The 22,643-nt window shown below is 43.5% G+C and overlaps 1 protein-coding gene across 1 annotated transcript in view; it reads right to left on the reverse strand.

Annotated features, from left to right (window-relative positions):
- Positions 1 to 1,972: 1,972 nt before the first annotated feature.
- CAMK2G (calcium/calmodulin dependent protein kinase II gamma) overlaps positions 1,973 to 22,643 on the reverse strand; it is a 117,557-nt gene continuing 96,886 nt past the window's right edge. The window contains exons 14-22 of the mRNA XM_054163245.1: positions 15,448 to 15,516; positions 13,772 to 13,816; positions 13,095 to 13,143; positions 10,746 to 10,859; positions 8,965 to 9,090; positions 7,117 to 7,192; positions 6,519 to 6,613; positions 5,176 to 5,421; positions 1,973 to 2,678 (exon numbers count right to left, since the gene is read on the reverse strand). Coding sequence (XP_054019220.1) covers positions 5,189 to 5,421; positions 6,519 to 6,613; positions 7,117 to 7,192; positions 8,965 to 9,090; positions 10,746 to 10,859; positions 13,095 to 13,143; positions 13,772 to 13,816; positions 15,448 to 15,516 — 807 coding nt within the window. The 3' untranslated portion in view covers positions 1,973 to 2,678; positions 5,176 to 5,188. The remainder of the gene's footprint in view (positions 2,679 to 5,175; positions 5,422 to 6,518; positions 6,614 to 7,116; positions 7,193 to 8,964; positions 9,091 to 10,745; positions 10,860 to 13,094; positions 13,144 to 13,771; positions 13,817 to 15,447; positions 15,517 to 22,643) is intronic.

Here is a 22,643-nt window from a genome sequence, read left to right on the forward strand (position 1 = left end):
AACAAAGCTATGAAGGTTCTACCAACATTCAGACCAAACAAACAAACACTAGCTAACTTTAATTATTTCTATATCATGCAAAAATTCTGCATCAAATGCCTTCCATTTCCTGTTTAAAATGTGATATTCATAATATATCTTATATAGATGCTTATATTAGCCCCATAAGAGAACATTAAGGATGCTAAAGGTGTACAGCTGTGTTTGATAATGGCCATACCAAGCTAAGGTTCTCATTAACATAAAAGGAAATAAAATAAACAAACAACCAAAAGAGTTTGTCTCCAAGACTGTGCAAAACCAAAAAACCCAACAGTTCTTTTAAAATTTTCTCTGAAAGATGCAGATGCTTAATACAGAGGGTTTTCTTTGTAATTATTAATAACCATCAGGTAAAGAGACAAGGAAAATCAGACCTAAAGAAGGCATGCATAACGTTTTGTATTTATCTTTTTTAAATGGCATAATTGCAATCTCCTGTCTGCTTTCTCTTTGTGGCTTTAAAAAGAATCCGAATAAAATATCAAGGCTTTTTACTTCTCCACTTCACACACTAGCTTAGTGCTGTCTTAAAAAGGTTTCAAAATAATAAAATCTAGTGTTTGCCCTCCATGGGTTTCATCCCACCACTTGTCCCTGTCATGGTGGAGGGAGGAAGAAAAAGGTATTTACTTAGACAAACATGGGAAGTGTGGATGGTCTTTTCCTTCATCAGGGCAGGCCTAACTGATCTAATCCTAGTGTGGGATAGCACCTCTCTAACAAAGGGAGCAGAGAACTAACTGTTGCAAAGTGACAGCTCTTCTTTGTGTAACAGCTTTTATTTTCTGCATTCTGTTAAATAAGGGTTAAATTTCCAAATTGGCTTCCTTCTCTTCTTTACCCTGTAAAAAAGTGGCCTCAAGTTACTATGCTGTCAATGCAATCACTTGAACTCCCTTGAAAGATACAAAAAAATTATAGGGGTAGCTAGAAATTCAGGTAAAAGCCCATCCCAACTTCTGCAAGTCATGCCTTCCCTTGGTCAAGACAAATCCTGTGAGGTCTGCCAGAAAGGCCCTATTTTTCTTCTAAGAGGGCTAAGCTCCCTCCTTGGCAAGGTCAACAAAACACTTCCACATTCCACGCTCAGTGAATAAAGGAAATGGACTCCTTTTGCAGCAAAGAAAGGAAGATGAACTGACCCAAAGGACAAACATCAGATCACATGTGCTCATTTCCTTTCTCATCTGCTTCATGAGGTATCCTCTAACACCCAGAGGCAATATAGGGAGATGGCCCAGAGTCCTTCAGCTACAGTTTTTGAGGTTCTGATCTGATAGTTTTCTGTGTTACAACATCACTGTAAAAAATAGAAAAATTATCCAAATAAACACTAGTAAACATGACACTTACAAACATTAGATGGGTTGGTTAATTGTGAGGAAAAGCACCTGGCTGGGACTGCTGGCTCCCACTGCTGTTTTACTGGGAGACCAAACACACTGAACAGGAGGCCAGGTAACTCCTTTAATTCTACGGGTGCATATATTTCAGTATAAAAAACACACGCTATTTATGCCTCATATAGGAGTGTATGTGCAAGTTTTTATGAAGAACATAACACTAAGGGTTTTGTCTGCTTCATAAGGAACACGTGTTCTGCAGCACTGTGGATCCCAACTATACTACTAGCAAGGAAAGAAAAAAAAAAATAAAAAAAAAATAGACAATTCCATACATCTACTCTCGTCCTCCAAAATCTCAGCTCTTCATGCAATGCTTTGTTATTTTGTTAAGTTAAATAAGCTGTCTTCAAACCTCCAGGTAGTGGCTGTTTCTAAAACCAGTATCTCTGAAGAGCAAGCTTTTATTTAAGTTATATTTGCTTAAATCCATTTTTTTAATCCCTACTTTGACCTTTAGTTTTAAATCAATGTCCTACTTGTGTGTGTTTTTTTTCTTTACAAGAGAAACCAAACAAGCAAACAAACAAAACAAAAAAAGTCTGTTTTGGGATCCAGCAGCCGAGCAACCAGCTTTCCATAGCGTTCTTGCTGTGCAGAAACAGGCTGCAGTCAGTCTGCCAGGCAACGGGATGAGAAGCACCTCCTCTCTCTTGAGCCCCAGTCTTCACACTGGCTCCTCTGGGGTCTCTTCACTACCTCTCACCGACTGAGGTTGCAACACAGCCTGAATGCGATGTTAGCTTCCACCATGGCTTTGTGAAGCACGGTTCAGCCATCCACTGCTCAAGCCGCCTCCTTTTTTGCTCTCTTTTTCTCTCCTTCACTTTTGCATTCCCCCTCACTTCATTTCTGAAAGATGTTCCAGCTGCTGCCATTTTCTTAGCCCTGGGGGAGAGGGCATGTTGGATAATCTGTCATTTATTTAGCATTATTCCTGGTTTTTTTAATTATTTTGTACAAACAACATGTCTCTTTTTTTTTTCCTTTTTAAGATTTAAAAACACCTTCTTACAGCAGAAACAGACACGATGGATCCATGGAAAACAACAGAAAGGCAGCGCCCAGAGCATCAGATGCATGCAGGGTTTCGTGCATTTGGCTGCTGCCTGTTTGTACTTTGTATTTATTTTTTTTAATGTCAAAACAGACATGACCACTGCTGTCACTCAGGCACTCCAGAGCTGCTCGCTAAGAAGATATTGCCCTCCAGCTGAGTATCTCCACAAGTTGCTGCGGTCAGGAAGAGGCAGTGTCCATCCAGAAAGGAGAGTGGAAAACAGGATGGAAGATGGAAAGAAATAAAGCCAAGCATTAGCTGTATACGATTAATAAACCACCTTTTTTACAGGCTAATTACTTGATGCAGGCAGAAACCCTTTCTAATGCAGGGCAGATGGGGGCTTGTGAGGAGAGCCCTCACAAGAGGTACACACTTTCCCTTCCAGTTGGCTGAGTGTGCCAATGAAAATGAACTACTTGCTAAAATTAATTACTTGCTTGATTGGAGCAGACCTGGGCCCACTATATAATAGTGATGTTCCAGATGTTGAAGAAGTTTCCCAAAGGGTGATCAAAAGCTCTTGTGCTAAGAACAGTTTCTTCCTCACTTTCCATTGGCTTTTGCCTTCAACTGAAATATTTATTTTAAAATCTTCAGTAATTTTGTCTCTGAACGTTCTCAGTATTCAAGTAAGTGTATGAGCTTTTCTGCAGTTTTGCATAGTTGTAGCCCTGGTGACTGCTTTTAGTAAGGGCTTCTCCTAGATAATCGTCTTCCCTTGAACTACTGAATTTATTTGGATCAGTTTTAAGCTTTTTTGATTTGTTGTTGTTTTTTCCCCAGCATTGTTCTGCCATGAAAGTGGAGCCAAATCTTTTCTACCATTTGTTAACTTGGAAATCTTTGTAACAAACTCTCTTACAAGTTTCCTCCCTTCTTGGTTTCTTCTCTTTTGTTAGACAAAGTCCTCTGATTAACCTCAAACTTATTTTACAGCCGCAGTTTCCTTTTAAGATGACTTACCCAAAACTGAACTCTGCCTTCCAGGTGAGAACACACCACTGCTTTCTATTTAAGAATTCTTCCTCACTTCATTCCTTCTTCATCTTTACCCTTCACTGCATGTGGGCCAATGCTTGCTCCTAAATGATTCAAGTGTGTTCAGATGGAGGCTGCCCACACTAACCTCACTCCCAATTGCACGTAGTTACACTTCCTTCAGAACCCAAAAATGCATGCAAATATTTCAACTTAAATTTCATTTATGGGGTAGGAGGCTTTTTACACATTGCCTTAACCAATGATTTGTGGTTAGCAAATGGCTTTTGCTCTGTAGTTTTCAGAAACCCTCCATCACATACTTTTGGAAGGGGTGCAACATTTCAGATTCCAAGTCAAGGAAACATAAATCTGCTGTAGCAGCTAAGATTTCCCATTCCTAAACTTCCTCAAACCTCTCAGGCATAGCCACTAGGTCATACCAATCTTAAATGTCATAAATTTCTTCTGCAAATTTTTTTGACTAAATCTAGGTCAGAAGTCTCCCTCATACCTCTGTGACAAAAACCTCATGCAAGTAAGGGGCTGTTTCTGTTTCCCTGCAAAGACTATCATTCTCACTGTCTTACTCTCTGGAAATTGAGTTGATTGTCCAGCTCTCTTAAAACCTCTGCTTCTGGTGCCCACAATGAACATTTGCTTTTCAAATTCCGTCTGTGAGCACTGCAGTTTCTTTATGGCAGTCCACACTACTTTCCATTACCTTCAGTAGGGTTGAAGCCCTCAGAGTACATAAAAATAAAAACTGCTCTTGGCTTTTCTTCAAGTAGTACACAAGACTACAGGTTCATCCTCAAGTGACTACATTTAAAAAAGCTTGTCTCCCAGCTTTAGATGTTTTTTGTGTTTGCTCCTAAATAGAAAATCTTTAGTAAAAAGGTCCTAAGATTAAGAGACTTAGATCTTTTAAATTAATGTAATATATACTTCAGTGTAGAATGAAAGGAATCATATCTGACTAAAAGAAACCAGTAAGGCAATAAACAAAGTAAATAGATCTGATGTCTTTTTGGAGCGTGCAACAAATTACTTAATTTTAAACTTCATAATAAATTTCCTCCAGTGCTGAACTGTGGCAAGCTAATCAAGGATATTTAAAATCCTTTGATATTGTTATTTGTTTAGATTTAGTCTTTTTTTTTCCTGAGTCTTCTCAACATTGTGTACTAAATAGTTCCTGCTAATTGGAAAATCAGTAGTAAAATTTACATGAATAAATCTTTACCCCTATAGCACAGAAATTGTTCTGTATAATTTTTGCAATATGATCTCTAGAATACAACATTCTCATCAAAAAAGTTCACTGAAATCACCCTCAGCATGTAAATTCAGATCCCTCACAGCTTAGAAACAGCAAGCCTGTGCACAACATGAGATGCTCTAGATTAGCACTCTGTCCAAGCACAGACCCGAGTATCTGGGAAGAAGCATTGCTGCTACAAGGGTAGTAACTATGTTCAGGAACAAGCTTCTGGCACATGACTCCAGACTGTCAGGAGTGGCAGATAATCCTGCTAAGTCTAGAGGTCAGGACTTACCAAAAGTATTTAGTCTACAGACAACAAAAAATGTTTCTCTCACAGCCACTAAACAGCCTTGAGTACTGAATCCTCACACACAACACCTTTAGTTTTATGTGTGATATACTCCTTCCCTGACAGTCCATACCCGTATTTGATCCTCACTGGAGAGGTGCTGCAGGAGCTCCAGAGCAGTGGTAGTGGACATTCAGCCACTTGCCATCTCGGCGGTGCCAGACACGGGTCTCTTCAGACTGCGTGGTGCGGGGCCGGCCTTGGCCATCAATGTATTGAGTCAGGCGGATGTACGCAATGCAGGCAGCATCTTCACCAATGACATGGACATGGGGGTTCAGGATGGTGGTGTGTATTGGCTTGCTGTTCTTCGACAGTACTGGCAGAACATGCAAAACCATCAGAGTCTTACTGCCAAGAAGGAACAGCCCCCTACATACTCCAACCTCTTTTGTATTCTATTCACCTTCCACTGGATTCTGGGATAAAATAAAAATTGCTCCTGCAATTTTCCAGTCAAAATCCAAGCAATTTCCACCCCCTACCACCTGTTCCTTCTTAGGAACTCTGCACTTACTATTGCCTAGAAAACCCTGGCCCCTTGGCTCCCACTTCTTCTGCAAAGAATACTCGCCATTTTTTCAACACCAGTGCTGATGTTTCTTCAGTTACAGGAAAAGATCTTATATTACAGAATATTGCTGCAAAAGAGTCAATAATCAGGAGGTCTTTAAGCTAGGCCTGTATTAAGTACGAACAAGCCTCAGAGAAGTGACACTTTGGAGAGACAGGCTTTTGAGAGACAAAGTATTTGCATAGTTAGAGCACTAGAAATTGCCAATACTAAGGCTCTTGACCTAACCCCCAAAATAAAACAAACTCAGCAGCTCAGGATTTAAATTTCAATTATCTCATCCTACGGAGACATCCAAGAAAGGAGGCAAATCCACTAGCATAAATGACAGCATTTCTCCCAACTCTTTTCCCTGCCCCAGGCTGGCAAGGTGACCCTTGTATCCACACAGCAGGTTCATAAGGTATTAAGAGATCTGAAATGGTCCATGAAAAACTCAAAGTGAAGGTGTGACCGATTTGTGCATAACTATCTGTTTCTGACAATTTACTGTGTCTACCCCAAATACACAATATTGTTTGCATCAAAATATGCTCATCTTTTCCATTTCCATATCAGTAGGAAATCCAGGGCCTCAGATTTTTAAAGCTCTGCAGTCTGTGCTTACAAAATATTTGCACCAAGCAAACTGTGTGCCTACACTGGATGGATCTGGGTATTAGAATTGAAATTGTTGCTGAAAAAGGCTTTTGAGAAAAAGAATGCTGCTTCTTCCAAATGCATTATAACCCAGGCACAATCAGTTCAGTACTGCCAGCTCCTCCTGCCCCTCCGCCCCCCAAATGTGGCATAAATTAAGATTAGAGAGAAAGCTGTTGGTGTTACCAAATCTACCCACTCACAGTTCTCAAAGTAAAACTTATGGAAATCCATTCCTTCAACCAGGTTCCCCAGTGCTTCAGGTTCAAATGAGGTCAAACCAGGATCACAGATTTTTCTGCAAAGGAAAGCACCACAGGCTTGCAGTCTGCATTTGAGCGCAATGGCTATTTACACAATGAAATGCTGGTATGTCATTTGACTTACACCCCATGTCCACCTAACTACTTCCCTACTCCAAGGAGTAAACCCCTGGAGGACTCAATCCTCCTGCAACAAGAAGGAAGTGGTGTCACTTGGCTTTTCACACAAAACAAGCACGTTAGTTTCTGACTTCTCTTTTATTCTATTTTTGCCCAACTCGCTGTCCTCCTTGCTGCTTTTCTTACAAAGCCAGGACATTTTCCTCCCCTTTGTCACTCCTATCGCTGTCTGATACCCGAGTTTTACTTGATGTTCATTTAGAGAGCTCTGCCCTACCCCTACTCCTAACTGATGGAAGCTAGAATACATAAAACTTTTTAGCATCCCTGACTGGATGACAGCTTCTCATATCCAGGAATCAGAACATTCCTTGCACACAAACTGATGAATGACACATCAAAAGACATCTGTACTTACGTATAAGCCTCAAAGTCTCCATTGTTGATGGCTTCTATCAGCTGCTCTGTTATCTTAATGATTTCTTGCTTACGCACTGCAAATGAGGAGGAAGAGCAATTGAACTTTGTGTAAGACTTAAGTGGGAATATGAGGCTAGTGAATGCTTTCTACAAGCAACCTGGGGAGCACCATTAGTCTAGATCTCATAGGATGCTGCTCCCTGCGTTCTGGAGCTACACAATAATGACAGGGTAGGGGGGCAGTGGTATGAAAGGGGAATGGTGATCCCAAAATGCACAGTGAAAGGAAATAAAGATGTATGTACTTCAATTATTTTTCTTCTCGAAAGGTCTAAGGCAACAGAGGTGTCCTCCTGGATGACAGTCTGAGAGGCTTCTGGGGAGTCTGACCAATGAATGTCAGTGAACCTGCCAATGTGAAGCACTTGTCTGGCAATTTGAGAAATCCTTCACCACAGTAGTCATATACACAAACCAAGCCAACTAGAAAACATCTCCAAACAACTTGCTTATCACCATCACCAATACCTGTTATTATGAAAGCTGCAAAGAAGCAACTGGGATGTGTAGAGATGACTTCCAAAAGCTAGAAAGACAACTGCAGCAGGATGGATGGGTTGGATGGACATGTCCTAGCTATGTATTAGTGTGCATTCTGTTCCTCAGGCAGTTAGCTTAGATCAATCCAAACCCTACAGCACAATTCTATTCAGCATTCTGACAGTACTACCATTAACCCAACCCAGTACACTGGACTTCAAAGCAAATGGAGATGGGGGCTAACCATCAACTGTTATTTGGATCCTCTCTGGCCAACACCTCTGCATTCCCTTCTCTTGGTTTCCCACAACGAATTGTCCAGGCCACACCCCTTCTGAGGTGTTTCACAACCCCTGCTCACAAAAGCAAGGGAGCTGGCTTTGTCACTGAGCCTGTACACATTTCCACACATTGAAAGACATATACAGCACATGGATAAAAAGTACACAGTAGGCTATGTCTATTGTGCAAAACATCCTTACAAGTAAGCTGTGTGGAATTGCTTCTGCATGAAGCAGGGTTACCTGCTGGATTTTCCCCCCATGCAGGCACACACCAATGTGTGCGGTATTGAAGATGGAGTCCATGGGGAAGATTCCATTTGGGATGAGTGAGACAACCTGCCAAGCACGGCCCTAACTCACCTCACAGAGATTTGTACCCCCTTCCCAAACGTCCCTATGCAGCAGCACCGACCCTGTCATTCAACCCAAGTCCATTCCATCAGACTGCACACCTTCATGCTTTCACTACATGTCCCGAGCTACAGCCAAGCACACAGGTGATCCGACCCACGTTTTCCGAAGGACACTGGGGAAGGCATATGCTCCTGCCTCTCCTGAAGAATGCCCGGGGCCTCGAATTGCGAAGCTGCACAGAGAGGCGGCAGGCAGACAGCCCAGTAGCGGGGCACGACAGCGACCGGCGCTGTCTCCCTGCCTGCTTCGAGCGCCCCAAGGGACAGCCGACAGCAGGGGCCAGCCCGCGGACCGCAAAAGGACACAGGGCACGCAGCCACGCTTTCGGCAGTGCCGTTTGCGCACCGGACGGAGCTTACACCCGCGCTCTCCGGCCCGGCGGCCAGGGGCGGTCGGGCCGGGCTTGGGGCAGAGCCGCTCCCCGGCGCCGCGCCCGCGGCTCACGCCAGGAGTAACGCGATGAGTTGCGAGGCGCGCTCCGGACCTCTCTGGGCGGGCAGGGCGGTGCAGGGCACACAGGCGGAGAGGACGGGGTGGGGTAAGTTGACATCTAGGGTAACTAGCATTAGTTGCGCTACACCACTACTGCTACCCAGCTGCTAACTTACACGGTGTACGGTTAAGTACAAAGGGAACTACTGGAGTTAGCAAAGGCTCCGACCGAGCACGCTCTAACTCCAATGTCTGCCCTGGGCTGTCCCAGGCAAGAAGCTTCTCTTCACAAGACTGTGTAGCTGCAAAACAAATGTAAGCATTAACATAATAAACAAAAAAATCCAGAACGCAAAATAAAAAACAACAAAGAAGTACAAACACACACAGCCTCAGCCCCGGTCGACACACAGAGCCACATCCCAGCAGCCTCTACCTGCTCTCCTGCCTCTGTCACACAGCAGCTGGGACAGAGACTACTCAGAGTGGCTCCTGTACAGAAGACGCCTCAGAGTACAGTAGGAATCACACTAATGCTGCTGAAGGTAGTTTGAGGGTGATCTGAAACACTGGTTAGGGCAGTGTCAGAGCAGCACGAGGGCAGGTAAGAGGTGCGAGAAGGGAAAGGGTCAAGCAACCAAATCACTGCAAATCTCATCTCGGGGGGTAGCGGGGTGGGACAAGGCTGCCCCACTCGGCAGAGAAGGGAACTGGCACTTCTCAGCATACCAAGCAAGGCCTTAGTAGGAGCAAAAGGAAGTTAAGCAAGCAGTTCACTGCAAAAAAAAGGACTTCAGAAAAGATCATTTCCCTTCCGTCCTGGCTGGACAAAACACCTTTCCCATTGCACCTCAAGAACCAGCAGTTCGACATCCTAGAGGTACTTCAAAAATAAGTAACAGAGAATCTCTGGCTGCTGCATTGTATGAGATACTGGTGCTGTCTGCAGAAAAACAGGTAAGGAAGAAAGGAGACAACAAAAGGGGACATGCCTGTTCCTTCCTTTTCAGTCTGACCTGACCAGAAACTCCAGACACTTCCAATTCACATTGAGGACTCTTCCACTATAGCTCACTATTGTAAGGCAGCTAGTACAGTATGTTTGTATAGCAGAAAGGCTGGGAATCTCACCTAGATTTTCTCCAACCTGCTAATTTGTTTTTTTCATATTCATTTTTTAAGTTGTTCAGCCAGAGACTCCTCTACAGAAGCAGCCAATTCAGGAGAGATCAGGCAGATGGCTCTGTAACTGGCTGACTAACAATGGTACCAACTAAGCTAGCAAGACAGACACACAAGGTAAAGCTCACAACAGAGAAATGCCGCTCAGTGCCAACATTATCTGAGGATTTTAATTCAGAGTATCTAATAATGGATTCAGAAATGCTATGGGGTCTTCCAGCAGCCACAGCTTCCCCTCCAAAGAATCCTTGAAGCATTCTGTAAAACCTGACTTATTTTCATAGTTTGTGAGCACCATCCCTGTTCTGTGGTGCTCTGAAGTTCTCGACAAGCAAGACCAAATTTGGCCCTCGCATATCTCCTCCCTAAGCAGACCTGCACCACTGATCCTATTTACCACAAGGAAAACTAAGAGAAACCTTGACCTGCCTGAGAAATCCTCAAAAGGCAGTGTATCTTTACAAAGAACACATCTCTCCCAAATGAAAGCAAAGAAATGAAATCAGCTAGGATCAGTTTTGGCTTTTGTTTGTTTGCTTTTTCAAAACGGGAAGGAATGGTTTTGAACTTTTTAGTGTGCAAATGAGGGTATTTTGCAGGAAGGGAGATGATTTCTTTTTATTCTGGAGTACTGGAAATGAAAAAAAAAATAGAAAAAAAATCAACATTCTGGAAGGAAGTTGAGGAAGGGAAAAATCTTGGGAAAGGAGAAATGGGAAAGGTGGAGGGAGGGGTGGGAAAAAGTTGCCATGAAGCACTGCACCCCTGGACTTACTGGCTGAGAAACAGAGAGAAAGCTGGGACTGCATGGACTCAGTCTGTGTTTTGCTCTCACTGTGCCTCCGTCCTTCAAGCACTGAGCTGCCGTCCCCGGTGGAGAGAGGGGGAGCTAGCATGGCAGGGAATTAAAACACAAACAGAACACGCAAGTTCAGTAAATAAAAAAAGAGAAAGGGAATAGGAGAACATTAAAGAAACCACAATGCTGCGCACAAGACATGCAGGAGTATCCACCAGGGCAAAGCCAAGTAGAGACAGCTCTACAACATGGATCTGCTGTGCAATTTAGAATGACACCAGGGACGGGGGCAGGGGGTTGCTGCAGTTAGTCCTACCACAGTGGAAACAACATATCCCTGAGGCAACTGCCACTGATGGAGGAAGATGATGTCTCCTACACTACAGAAGGAGAGATTTATGTAACCTGTTGTCTACTGAAAATAAAAAACTGGCAGAGGAATTGCACAAGCAACCCCCTTTTCCCAGAGTCATGGCTATGCAGAACACCAAGAACTCCAACACCACCAAAGCTTTTGGTCTATGTAGTTTTGCTTGAGTGCTTCCTTAAGCTTAGAACATGGAGGAGCAGGAGTTGAAAATAAACAGTGGTGAACCCTGCTACACTTAAAACTGAAAAACTACGATTACCAGACCTGGCCAGAGCACAGTTACTGTGCAAGTCCCCTTCCTCCCAGCCACTATTCAAATGCTCTCTTCTATTACAATCACAGCAAAATCTGCTAACCTCTGCCAAAAAAACCCACCAACCCAACCCCAACCAAAACAACCCAACTCCTCCCCCCCAAACAACAATTAAAAAACCCCCCACCACACCAGAAAACCCAAACCACCAAACAATAAAACAGCCAACAACCAACCACCACCAAATACCTCAATTAAAATCTCAATTGAATACCTCAATTAAAACCAATGGAGCCATATAAAATTCTTCATATATTTAGCCCTGGCTGGTTGTGTCCCCCCCAGCTCCAGTCCTAGCCTTCCTCTCCTCACAGAATTTATATTCACAATTTACAGAACCCATTGATTTAACAGGCTCAAGTCTGGGACCTCTCTTGCACAAAAACTGCCAAAGGAGACAAGGTCCTGGACAAATAGCTGTTATGGACAGATCCAGTGGAGCTTAGATAAATTGATTTCTTTACCACACTACCAAAGCCACCCAGTTCCCTCAAAACTAGGTTCTGAAACCACAGGTTAGTCTTTGGCAAAAAAATTGGGAACAAGTATACTGTACTGTAATGAGATCAAGCCTTATCTGAAACAATCTGTATCGCAGAGCTCATTCACTGCCTGGCACATTTCTGCTCCCTGTGACTCATCAGAAGTAGAGCCAGCAGCTTGAGGCAAGTCACAGGAAAAGCATCAGGAACTGGCCCAGCTGACAGAGGTGACATTGCTGCTACTACCACAGAGTTCACATGGACTTTTTTTCCCTGGATATCTAACTCAGATAAACTACAGGGAGTATAAGAATACCTGTCTCAAAGTGCCAATTATTAACACATTTGCCTCAGAATGCAAACTTGTGTTCACCTATCCTGAACTTGCTCATTCAGGAAAATGTCTGCTTGTGTTTCTTCAGGAAGGTTGGGAAAATGGCAGCTGCTCAAGCAATGTGAGCAGATATGGGACCCAGAGCTCATTCATCTAAAGAGTTTTACAAGCACAGAATACTTATGATGTAGTCACTGAAAAGCGTGAAATCTCTTCTCAGCCTCTCCCTCTACTGGTATCTCAGTCAGGGACATGAAATATCATTTCCATTTAGGGAAAACAGGCTGAAAATGGTTTTAAACTTAGAAACAAAAAATAGACCCAAAGAGGGAAGGAAGCAAAAAAAAAAAAAAATAAAAAAGGAAAAAACCAGAAGAACAGAGGGGAAGCAGGTGTATGCCACTGACTTGATTCCCAGAAAGGGGTTAGAAGGGAAACTGGGCACTAACAGAGAAGTTTCAACTCCCTGTAACTTACAGGGAAGCACAAAAACACAACTAGACCCCAAACTTGAAGGGACTGGTAGGGATTTTCCACACCTAGAAGCAGACTGGAGATGAACAGATTATGATATTTGCAAGAAAAGAATTTCACCTCTCAGAAAAAGCAAATTAGCTCAGGCCCATCAGTGTTTGTATAACACAAAGGCCAAGTCAGCTGTTTCTCCAACACATGGTCCCACTGTGACAGGAATGACAACATCATTGTGAATTTATGAACTGAGTCAGGCACAAAAATCTTGGAAGATAGTTCAAAGTAATGATCAAATCACCATGATCCCTTGCCTGCTCTTAAGCCTATTAGAAATTACAGGCAAAACACCTACCTTTCAGATCCTCATCTTCAGTTGTGGTGTTACAGCTCTCTGTGGAACCCTGCATGGCAGAACAGAATATTACCAGGCATCAGCAGTTGGGGGCATGAGTAAATAGTCTGATTTGTTTGTGAAGAAAGATGGGGGAAAGCACAGAAACATTAGCAAGGACAGTAGGGAGAGGATGATAAAAGGAAGATTTGAATGGAAGCAGGCCAAATATTAAGCAAAACTTAACAGCATCTCTGCTCAGCTTTAGCATGTTCAAGCCATCCACCCAGAACTTTTACAAGGACAGAAGCTATGAGATTTGCTTCTGTTAGGAAGAAGAATAGCCACAAGAAGCTAAAAGAGGCCTCAGCTTTCTCAGAGGAATACATCTCCATTTTCAGAAAAAAAAAAAAAAAAAAGAAATCATGTAAGTGCCTGCATCTTCTCTTCCACCCCACATACCAAGAGTGGTGATTACACACCACAGCAGGAAAGAGATTCTAATATTTGAACAGTTGTCCCTACGCAGCCTTTTCAGATGTCCACAGCCATACCACACAACCCTTCCAGTCTACTTCCAGCAGTATTCAGGAGCATGCTACAAACCAGACGGCAGAAAAGTAGAAACCAAAGTAAAACACAAAGACAAGAACAAGGAGAGAAGCAGTGGTTTCTCCGTCCACACTCCCATACCTTACCTTTATGCCATCTGTAGCATTATGGACAACAGTTGTTTGAGGCTCCTAGGAAAGGACGGAATAATCATTAAATTCCACTTCCAAAGCATTCTCATTTCTTTTCACTCCCCAGCAAGTAGAGAAAAGGTGACTGACATTTAAAATAAAAACCAAACGACAAACTCCAAACAGCACACATGTGCTTGCGTGCGGGTGCACACACTTCCTGCACAGAAGGTTTCCTGAAGAGAGAGGCTGCACTAAAAGCTACAGTCACAAGGAGACAAAGCCCCCAGCTTCCCTGCAAATGCCACTAATTACCAGTTTGCCCCCAGTCAGTGAGGCTGGCACAAACACCAGGCAGCAACTGCGCAACCAGTCTGCAGCCTCTGTGCTGTTCGTGAAGTAATGACCCCTCAGCAGCATCCTCACTGGAAAATGCTTCAGAAAAGGTAGAGGGGGAGCAGAAGATAAAACTGGGCTGGGGCCTTTGTCTCCCAGTTTTGGGGATATTTTGCCAGGTATTTTACCTTTAAAAAGGGACATTCATAATTTCCATAATAAAAAGGGGTAAGTCAGACTACCTCAGTGCCTCTCAGAGAGGAGTTGCTAAGGAGCTGGACTGTGAAAAAAGGTACATATTCCTCAAAGTGTCTAAAATTAGACCAAATTTCAATAATAACAACAAAATTAATAATTTAGAAAGGCGCTCTCAATATCAAAACCATCATAAACAAAATCAGTGAAGAGAAAGCAGAAAATTATGAAGTGTCCCAAGAACGCTTCATTCTACAACACACACAAACCCATCAAATCCTACCCTCCCAGCACCCTCAAAAATGCCAGATCCAACTCTCCAGAGACACAAAACAAAACCAGCTACCAGGCTTATTGGTGCTAACTAGCTCCTTCCTCCAGTCACCCTTCACTACCAGGCAGGACAACACTCCAGGATCCTGCATCAACTCCTCCCACTGCTCTCACTCTTGCAGGGTGACTCAAAGTTGGCAACAGGGACTGACAGTGCAGTGATGTACACTCACCCATCCACCTCTGTCATGAGCTTGTCATCAGGCACTGCTGCCTGGTCTTCCAAGCATACAGAGGTAGACCACACTGAGCTGTGCCATTAGATGTACTAGGCACAGAAGGCACACTATGAGGCCTGCTGCACACAGCCCAAACAGAAAATGCTAGCCCAGCAAGTCAGTGAGCTGTAGAGAATCAACTACAAGTAAGCAGGCCAGATGGGCAACAAAGGATTACTCTAAAACCCTTTGCCTGCCCTATCTTCTGTGTTGTCCTGAAGTCCACCCTCAATTTCCTGCACATTGGAGAGCAGCTGGAACTTGCCACTCTCTTCTTTTGAACTATCCTTTCCAAAGCCAGCAGGAACAGTTGAACAGGACACACAGAACTATACAGGGAGGGCACACAGGGAAATCCAGGCAAGCTGCGATCCCCACATCCAACCACAGCTCTGCTCAGCACCCCCACCCCAAAGCCTGTGAGGCTGTGATCAGGCCCCACAGCAGCACAGGGACACAAACAGAACAAAGCCAAAACACAAGCTGAAACAGAGCAGCACAAGCAGCACTTGGGATGGGGTTGGGGAGCAGGGAAGGAGAGAAGGGAAGAGGACAGAATCAAAATTAAACCAAACAGGAAAAAAAAAAAATAGTGGTTGGGGAAGATACCATGGACGTCTGCACTGGGGGTGTTTCTTTTGCAGTGCTTACTATACTGGTTTTGTTGTTGCTCTGTGGCTGAGACAGAAAAACATGGTTTTAGTTTCCCTGCAAGGCAGCAGAGGCAGCAAGAAAATGACAGTATTGCTTCCACCCCAACCAGCTCTTCACACCCACCCCTCCCCATAGGCTCAATCACCAAGAGGGAGGACAAAGGAGTACTGCTCGGGTCACTAGACATCATCCTTCCCTCAGAAGCAATGGATGTACAGGATGTACCAGAACCCAAATACGCATGGAGTGCTAGAGCTATAAAGAAGAGAAAAAGGCAGCAGCCCAAAGGGATAGGGAGAATCCTGCAACGAGCACCCATGAAAATATTTGGCAAGGAAGAATGAGAGGGCAGCAGTCCCAAGAGAAAGAGACTACAGAATTGAGAGATACACAATAACAACAGTGCAGTTTCAAACAGGGGACAAATAGGAGTCATGTTTGAGTGTGCAGGAACAGTCCTAGGTATGTGATGATGCTGCTGAGGGTCCCAAGGCATCTACTGATGCAAGAAAAAATGTGGTTAGCCCTATAAAAGGCAGAGAAAACGTGAGGCATGGTGTGTTGTGTCCCTGCTGTGACCGGAACAAAGAGATTTCAGGACCAAAATATGAAAAGGGATGAGATGCAAGGAAAAAGACATGCAGTTCCCCATGTAGCAAGTCCTCTGGATGGTTCCCAGTAGTTTTGCATCTTTCTTCAGTCTCTCTTGTAGCTGTTTTAGAAGAATGGAATCTCATTTTGCTGCATTCACATTGCATAACAGTGAGGCAGTCACCATCTTGCTGCAAAGAAATGTCTCATTTGAGTCATATATGGCAGTTACATCAGGGATGAGCAAAATCTGTACTTGTAAGAAGCCTAACCTGTGTCCAAGATCACAAATCCCTTCAGTTACTGGAGAATCAGGCCCACAATTACACTGCTGTGCATACAGCTCTCTATGAGGCACCACTAACAAAGTCAAAATCGGCACTCACTCACTCAAACTCCCTGCTGTACAGATCCGGGTACTACATGGGAGCTCACAGCAGTGTGACCTCATTACACCAGCTCTCCATCCCACTATCCTTGGTGAGTGCAAACTCATACTGCAAAACATGAGGACCTCATCACCCAGCAACCACCCCAAAGGAGGCAGAAGTCAAATGCTGAGGTGGAAAACATCTGCCAAAGGTTTAATTATGTCAGCCAGAAACAGATTCTAAAAGGCTGACAATTCATGCACACACCTACTAATACTTCAGTTTTCCTTAGCAAACAGCATGTCTTGGCTTAGTTACAACCCTGTTGGAGAGGAAGAGGGAGGAGAAACGGAAGATGAAGATGGGGCAGGTGGAGAGGGGAGGAAGTATAAGATTGAGGCAGAAGTCCATAGAAAAAAATAAAATATGATACACTATCTCCAAAGCTAAGAAAGGAGAAATGCTTCACAAATTACTCTTTATTGCCTCTTCCTATACATCCCTGCATAGTCCTAAGACTTTGGCCTTCCAAGAGCTTTGCTTTGTGCATTTATTTCCATCCTGATGGCAGAGATGGCAGGCTACTATGGATGTAAGACAGGAGCAGATCAACCTGAAAAAAATAATCCCAAGGTATTTTGTGGCATAAACACAACAAAACTTTTGGCAACATCTGGGTTCATTCCTCCACACAGCACTGAAGTTCCCATACTTCTTCAGAAATGGTGATCCTAATACGGAGGTCTGTTTTCCAAACCTCTTCAACTGAGAAGGGCACTGCCCATTTTTTGTTGTCCACTGGGATGAGAAGACAAAATTAGATTGAAAGAAGCTATACAAAACTATTTTAACTTTTTTGGAAGGCTACACAACTGAGGCCAAATGGCGAAAAAAAAGCCAAAAACATCCAGGAAGCCACTGTTCTGAAAAAGAAGTGGACAGCAGCTTGCTAGCTGCGTGAAGTCACCTTACAAAGTGCAAACCTTCACACACCCAATGCACGCAGCCTACTCCCTAGGCTGCACTGGACACCCAGTTTTTCTATCATACTCTTTGCCAGCCAAAGGGCCGAAGATGACCCAATGTTTGCTTGTCCATAATCACATAGCATTTTACTCCAGGACAGAGTCACAAGGAAATAAGAAGCAGAAGATGTAGCCTAAGCATTTTTTCCACAACTCTTTCTCAATTGATTCTATCTGACATCCTGAGCTTCCCACACACAGTCACGTCTTGTGGTCACCTAACCAATTGCCCTTCATTGGAACAGACTGGCTCATCCTTCCCAGAGCCTCAGGTAGTACAGTCAACTCTTACACCTCCTTCCCCTCCTACTGTCAGTCAACACCGCAGTCACTGGGCAGGCTACAATCCTGGGTAATTCACAGCAGTACAACTCAAATTAAAAGAGGCCAATACACCTAAAAAGGTGCCAGGCACTTAAAAGACTGTTGAAGACAATTATTATTGGCACTGTAGTTGGCAGCATTTCCTGAGCTAGATGAGACACAGACAGACACAACCAACACACAGGGTGCAAGAGGAAGAAAACAGGCCAGTGATCATATCGCTAGGGACATACTTTTCTAACTATCTATAAGAAAACAAGTACTAACACTTGGGATGTCTCTTTTTAGCCATCACAACTGCTTTCACATTTTCCGAGGCTGACATTTACACAGTTTACATATCCCAACTGCTTTAAAACAACATGTAGTGGAAATTAAATATTGCTGGCAGTGGGTAGAAAAAGAAGGGCAAGAAAAGCACAATAAACACCTGCCCAGGAGTTTCATAAAGGCAGGGCTGGTAAAAAGTCAGTATTACATCACATGTTCCAAGCATTACTTATTTGGGTCTAAAAAACAAAGTGAGGAGGAAGAGAAGAAAGGTCTTCCAGATAGTAAATGTAGAAATAAATTGTTACGCTTTCTCAGTACTGTAACATTCCTGTTCCTACCTGCAACAGGGGAGAAGTATTTTCTGTGCTTTTTGTGTATAAAGAAGACAATGAAATAACTAATTTTTGTACTTTGGTTACTGTTCATTTCTCAGCATCAGAGAGAAAGGCATCATCTAATAGGCTATTCATGACTCCTTACAATATGGCACTGGCCAATTTTCTCTTTGCTTCCTTGAGAGTGGATTTGACTACTTTTTTGACAAATTCTATGGATACCAAACATCTGGATGGATGAAAAAAAAAAGAAATTAACAGGACAGGGGAGGTAGCTGCTGGGTATTTTGTCATGCTGGTATACATAAACAAGATCAGGACAAAAGGAAGTTTTAGATTATAAAGACTCTGACAAACCTTTTCAGTTAAGTATGCTAAAAAAAGAAATGACCAGCAGCTCTGAGCTGCCTGGCACTGCTGTGCCTACACATTGCATCTGAACTGTGGAGCCCCATCAGTCTCTGCCGCACTTGGAGCGACTCCCAGATTGCTCTACACTGCAAGGCTCCCACCACGGATGACGGCACCAACACCAGGCAAAGCACCTACTCCTCTTTTTGACACCTCTGCAACAGAATGACAGAGCCCTATGCCCAGGCAGGGCACACACCTGCTCTGCTGAGCGCAGGAGAAGCACTGACTTTTTAAATTTCACACTCTGAGCAGGCAATGCAAACAGCTCTGCCAGCTGTTGATTTTCTGCACAAAATAGGAACTATATGACTGGCTGGGGGCCAGACGATCACAGGGCCCTTTAAGTGAGGACACAGATCTTTCAGTGCAAAATGATTCCCCCCCACAAACGCTTCCCACCACCCCCCTGCACAGACATGCTATGTAGGGTGATGAGCACAAGCCGAGCGTGCATGGCATGAGAATGGCAGACGCACGAATCGCAGGCAGCTTACGGGAGGTGCTCACCATCAAATGCACACTGGAGCTCGACTTCCTTTTCTGGACACACCATTGAGAGAGGGAAAGAGAAGGGAAGAGAGGAGATGAGAAGAAAAGCACAGAAACTATTCAGACATTAGTGTGCCAGCAAAGGCCCCCCTGCCAATAATGCTCACCTAGGGACAGGTATAAGCATCAGCAGAAATGCACAGACACGAGAAGGTGCAGCGTAAAGTGAGTACACACCAAGGGAATGGGCAGGACCCTCATCCACTGAGGTGGCCTGCCCATCCATATAAGGAGAGGAGAAAAGAGAGGAATATTTATGCACAAGATGTGGGATGCAAGGGGCTTGCCACTAATGTGCTCTCCCACCTCAGAAAACTGTGCAGCATCCCCAGCCACACTGAAGAGGTAGGCAGACAACCCCTGCGTGTTCACATCTAGAGAAAGCAAAGGTGCATTTGAAACTGGATTCAGAGTAGGGTAAAAATGAGAAGGGCATCCCCAAGGGCTAAAGAAAGATGAGGGAACTTCTGTGAATAACATTGGGAGGATAAAGGCTCCCTCACAGAGGAATTTGGACTAATTGGAGAGGGAAGGTGCACCCATGCTCAGACGGAGGAAAGGCAAGAAAGACCAAGATGCACTCAACAGCAAGAGCACCTTGCATTCCCAGGTCCTGGGAGGACAACAGGAAGCAATGCTCAAACACTACCAAATCGTCTTGGACTCTACTTGCTCAAAGGCATCTTCAGTCATCTTCAAAGATGCCTTCACACCAAACTGCACTATCCAGTAAACGAGCCTTGGCATGCATTTCTCTGCTCTTCCACTGCACTCTTAAGCGTTATGTCTAAGTTGAGCCTGGCAGACCTTTTCATATTACAATGCTCCCCCTTTTCCCTGTTGTTTCCACATACATTTTCCATCTGTCTGTCTCCTTTGGTACTGTCTAGACTATTTTGCTACTGCTTACTATAGAGTCTAGCTCACAGTAATCTGTGATGGTGGGGGCTCTGTAACTCTGACTCCAGCACATTACCATGGCTCTCTTCTGGAGCAGCCCTTGAACTCAGTACAGACCATGGAGATGTACCATTTCATGCAATTCCCAAGCTTTCACATTGAATACTGCCTTTGTCCCTGCTATCCTCACATGGCAGTTCAAGCACATCTGCAGACTGGCATGTCTTTGTGAGCAGAAGTGCCCATGTTCACCTCATACCCAGAACCACATTCCCAATCACACCATACAGCCCAGAATCATGCAGCCAATGCATGAACAGACTTACACTAGCAAAGTTTTGGCATCATCTGATCTCTAACTCCAGTACAGACAGACTCTGAACACTAACCTGTTCGCCATTTGGCTCATGGATCTTCCACTTTATGGAGGCACCAAAAAGGGTTGGCCATTACCTGTAACTCCTCTTATCTTCTTTTAGGACAATTTTGATTCTCTACAGGCTTTTCCTCAAGCTGAAGTTAAAACAGGATGTACCAGCAGTATATGAATATAATGCTTAGACCAACAACAATCCAGAGGAATCCCTGTACCCAGTCACAAGAGGAAGTTTTTAACTGAGAGAAAGGAAAATTCACACAAGCTAAGAAACTGCTCCAAAACTTCCGTTTTTATTTTTAATGTACCCTAGAAAGTTGCAGACAAACAGGGGCTATACAAATACTGAAGGGAATTTATACATAACAAAGAGTCTCATTTGAAGTTCATACACTGAATTATGGCATCAAGTACAGAAGCAGAAAAAAAATGAGACATGCCAAAGGTTCAATAGGAGAGTCAACTAAGCCATACAGAAAACAATTGCCCTCCTATATTAGAAGCACAGGTAACAGTGACACAGGAGGAAACAGAACCCTCTGTAGATCAGAATTTAGTAGGAGAACAGTCTAAATTTTAAACAGCACTGGTGCATTAACACGGAGTGATGTACTGTAGAAATCTCAGAAAGCATATTACTAGCTACTATAATAACAGGAGAAAGAAGCTAGCTAGGCAGTGTGAAAAGGATGTGAAGTCAGGTCTCTGTTAAGACCAGAGCAAGAAAATACTATTAGAACTCAAACCAGGTTGGATAATGACAACGGAAGGTATCAGCAGCAACTTCTACAGCAGTAATTTCTAAAGCATCACAACTTACGTAAGAACACACACAAGGAAATTACTAAAATCAGATCAGTCTACCAACCCCCTTTGTAGCAGCTGCAGAGCCATCTATGTCACCTTCTCAAGGTGACTCACTGAGAAAACTCTCATTTCTTCTTGCAATGTGACTGCAACTTAACAAATTAAGAAAGATAACAGAAGTTCAGTTACAGAATTCTCCCATCCCTAACATCTCTTAAGTATTTCTAGGCAGTGAAGAGATGTCCCAGGGAATGTGCAATAATGTTAAAGACAGTGAAGTATCTCACTGATCACTTAAAGATTATCCCCACAACTGAGCAACAAAATATTCTCTCAAAATGGTAATGACAAAATTTGCCTCTTGAACCAAGGGACGAGTTTTGTTGAAGTTCTATTTCTGTGTTTATGTGAAATTCAGCTGTTAATTTCAAAAGAGGAGCAGATTCTCTACCATGAAACTTAAGGAAGACTCTAGGTAACAATAAACAGAAGTCAGCAGCTGACAGAAGACAACCTTAAGAATCACTGCCCCTTCAGCACAGCAGCAAAAGTAGAAATGGCAACTGCAAATAATTCTGAGCACCTACAGAAAGCATAACACATGCTATAGGAAGTAGAACGATTCCAGGTAAGGTCCCATTCACAGTTCCAGGCACTTAAAATGCATATCTTCTCCCAGCTGTTTTTTTGTGTTTCTGTCTTCTATGCGCGGTTCTCTGCCAGTCTGACCCTGACAGTGTATTTAGGAAAATATCATGCTCGCTGCAACCCATCTTCCTATACACTCATTTCCTACCTTCAGGTAGGAAAAAAAGTTGAAATCAAAGCAAATGAGTGAAAGACAGCATGAACTAGCAGACGTGAGGTACTATTCCTACTTCTGCTTTAGCCCTGTTGTGTGATGCTGAGAAAATAACTTTTATCTTTTTCTATCCATCTTTTCTTTTGACCTTTTGCCAGCTTGTCTGTTTAAATTGTAAGCTTAGGCAGTGCTACAGTGCTAGGCACACTGGACCCTTGATTTCAGTTGAAGTCTGTAGACATTACAACAATGCAGTGGAAAAAAATGAATGCATCGAAGGTAGGTAGAACTTAAATAGATCTGAAGCTTTCCCCAAGCACATTGATAAAACAGTTCAGCATAAAACTGTGCTGTTCAGGTGAACGTGTGTTACTCATGTGTAGC

Source organism: Dryobates pubescens, chromosome 8 (assembly GCF_014839835.1).
Source record: "Dryobates pubescens isolate bDryPub1 chromosome 8, bDryPub1.pri, whole genome shotgun sequence".
Classification (NCBI taxonomy): Eukaryota; Metazoa; Chordata; class Aves; order Piciformes; family Picidae; genus Dryobates; species Dryobates pubescens.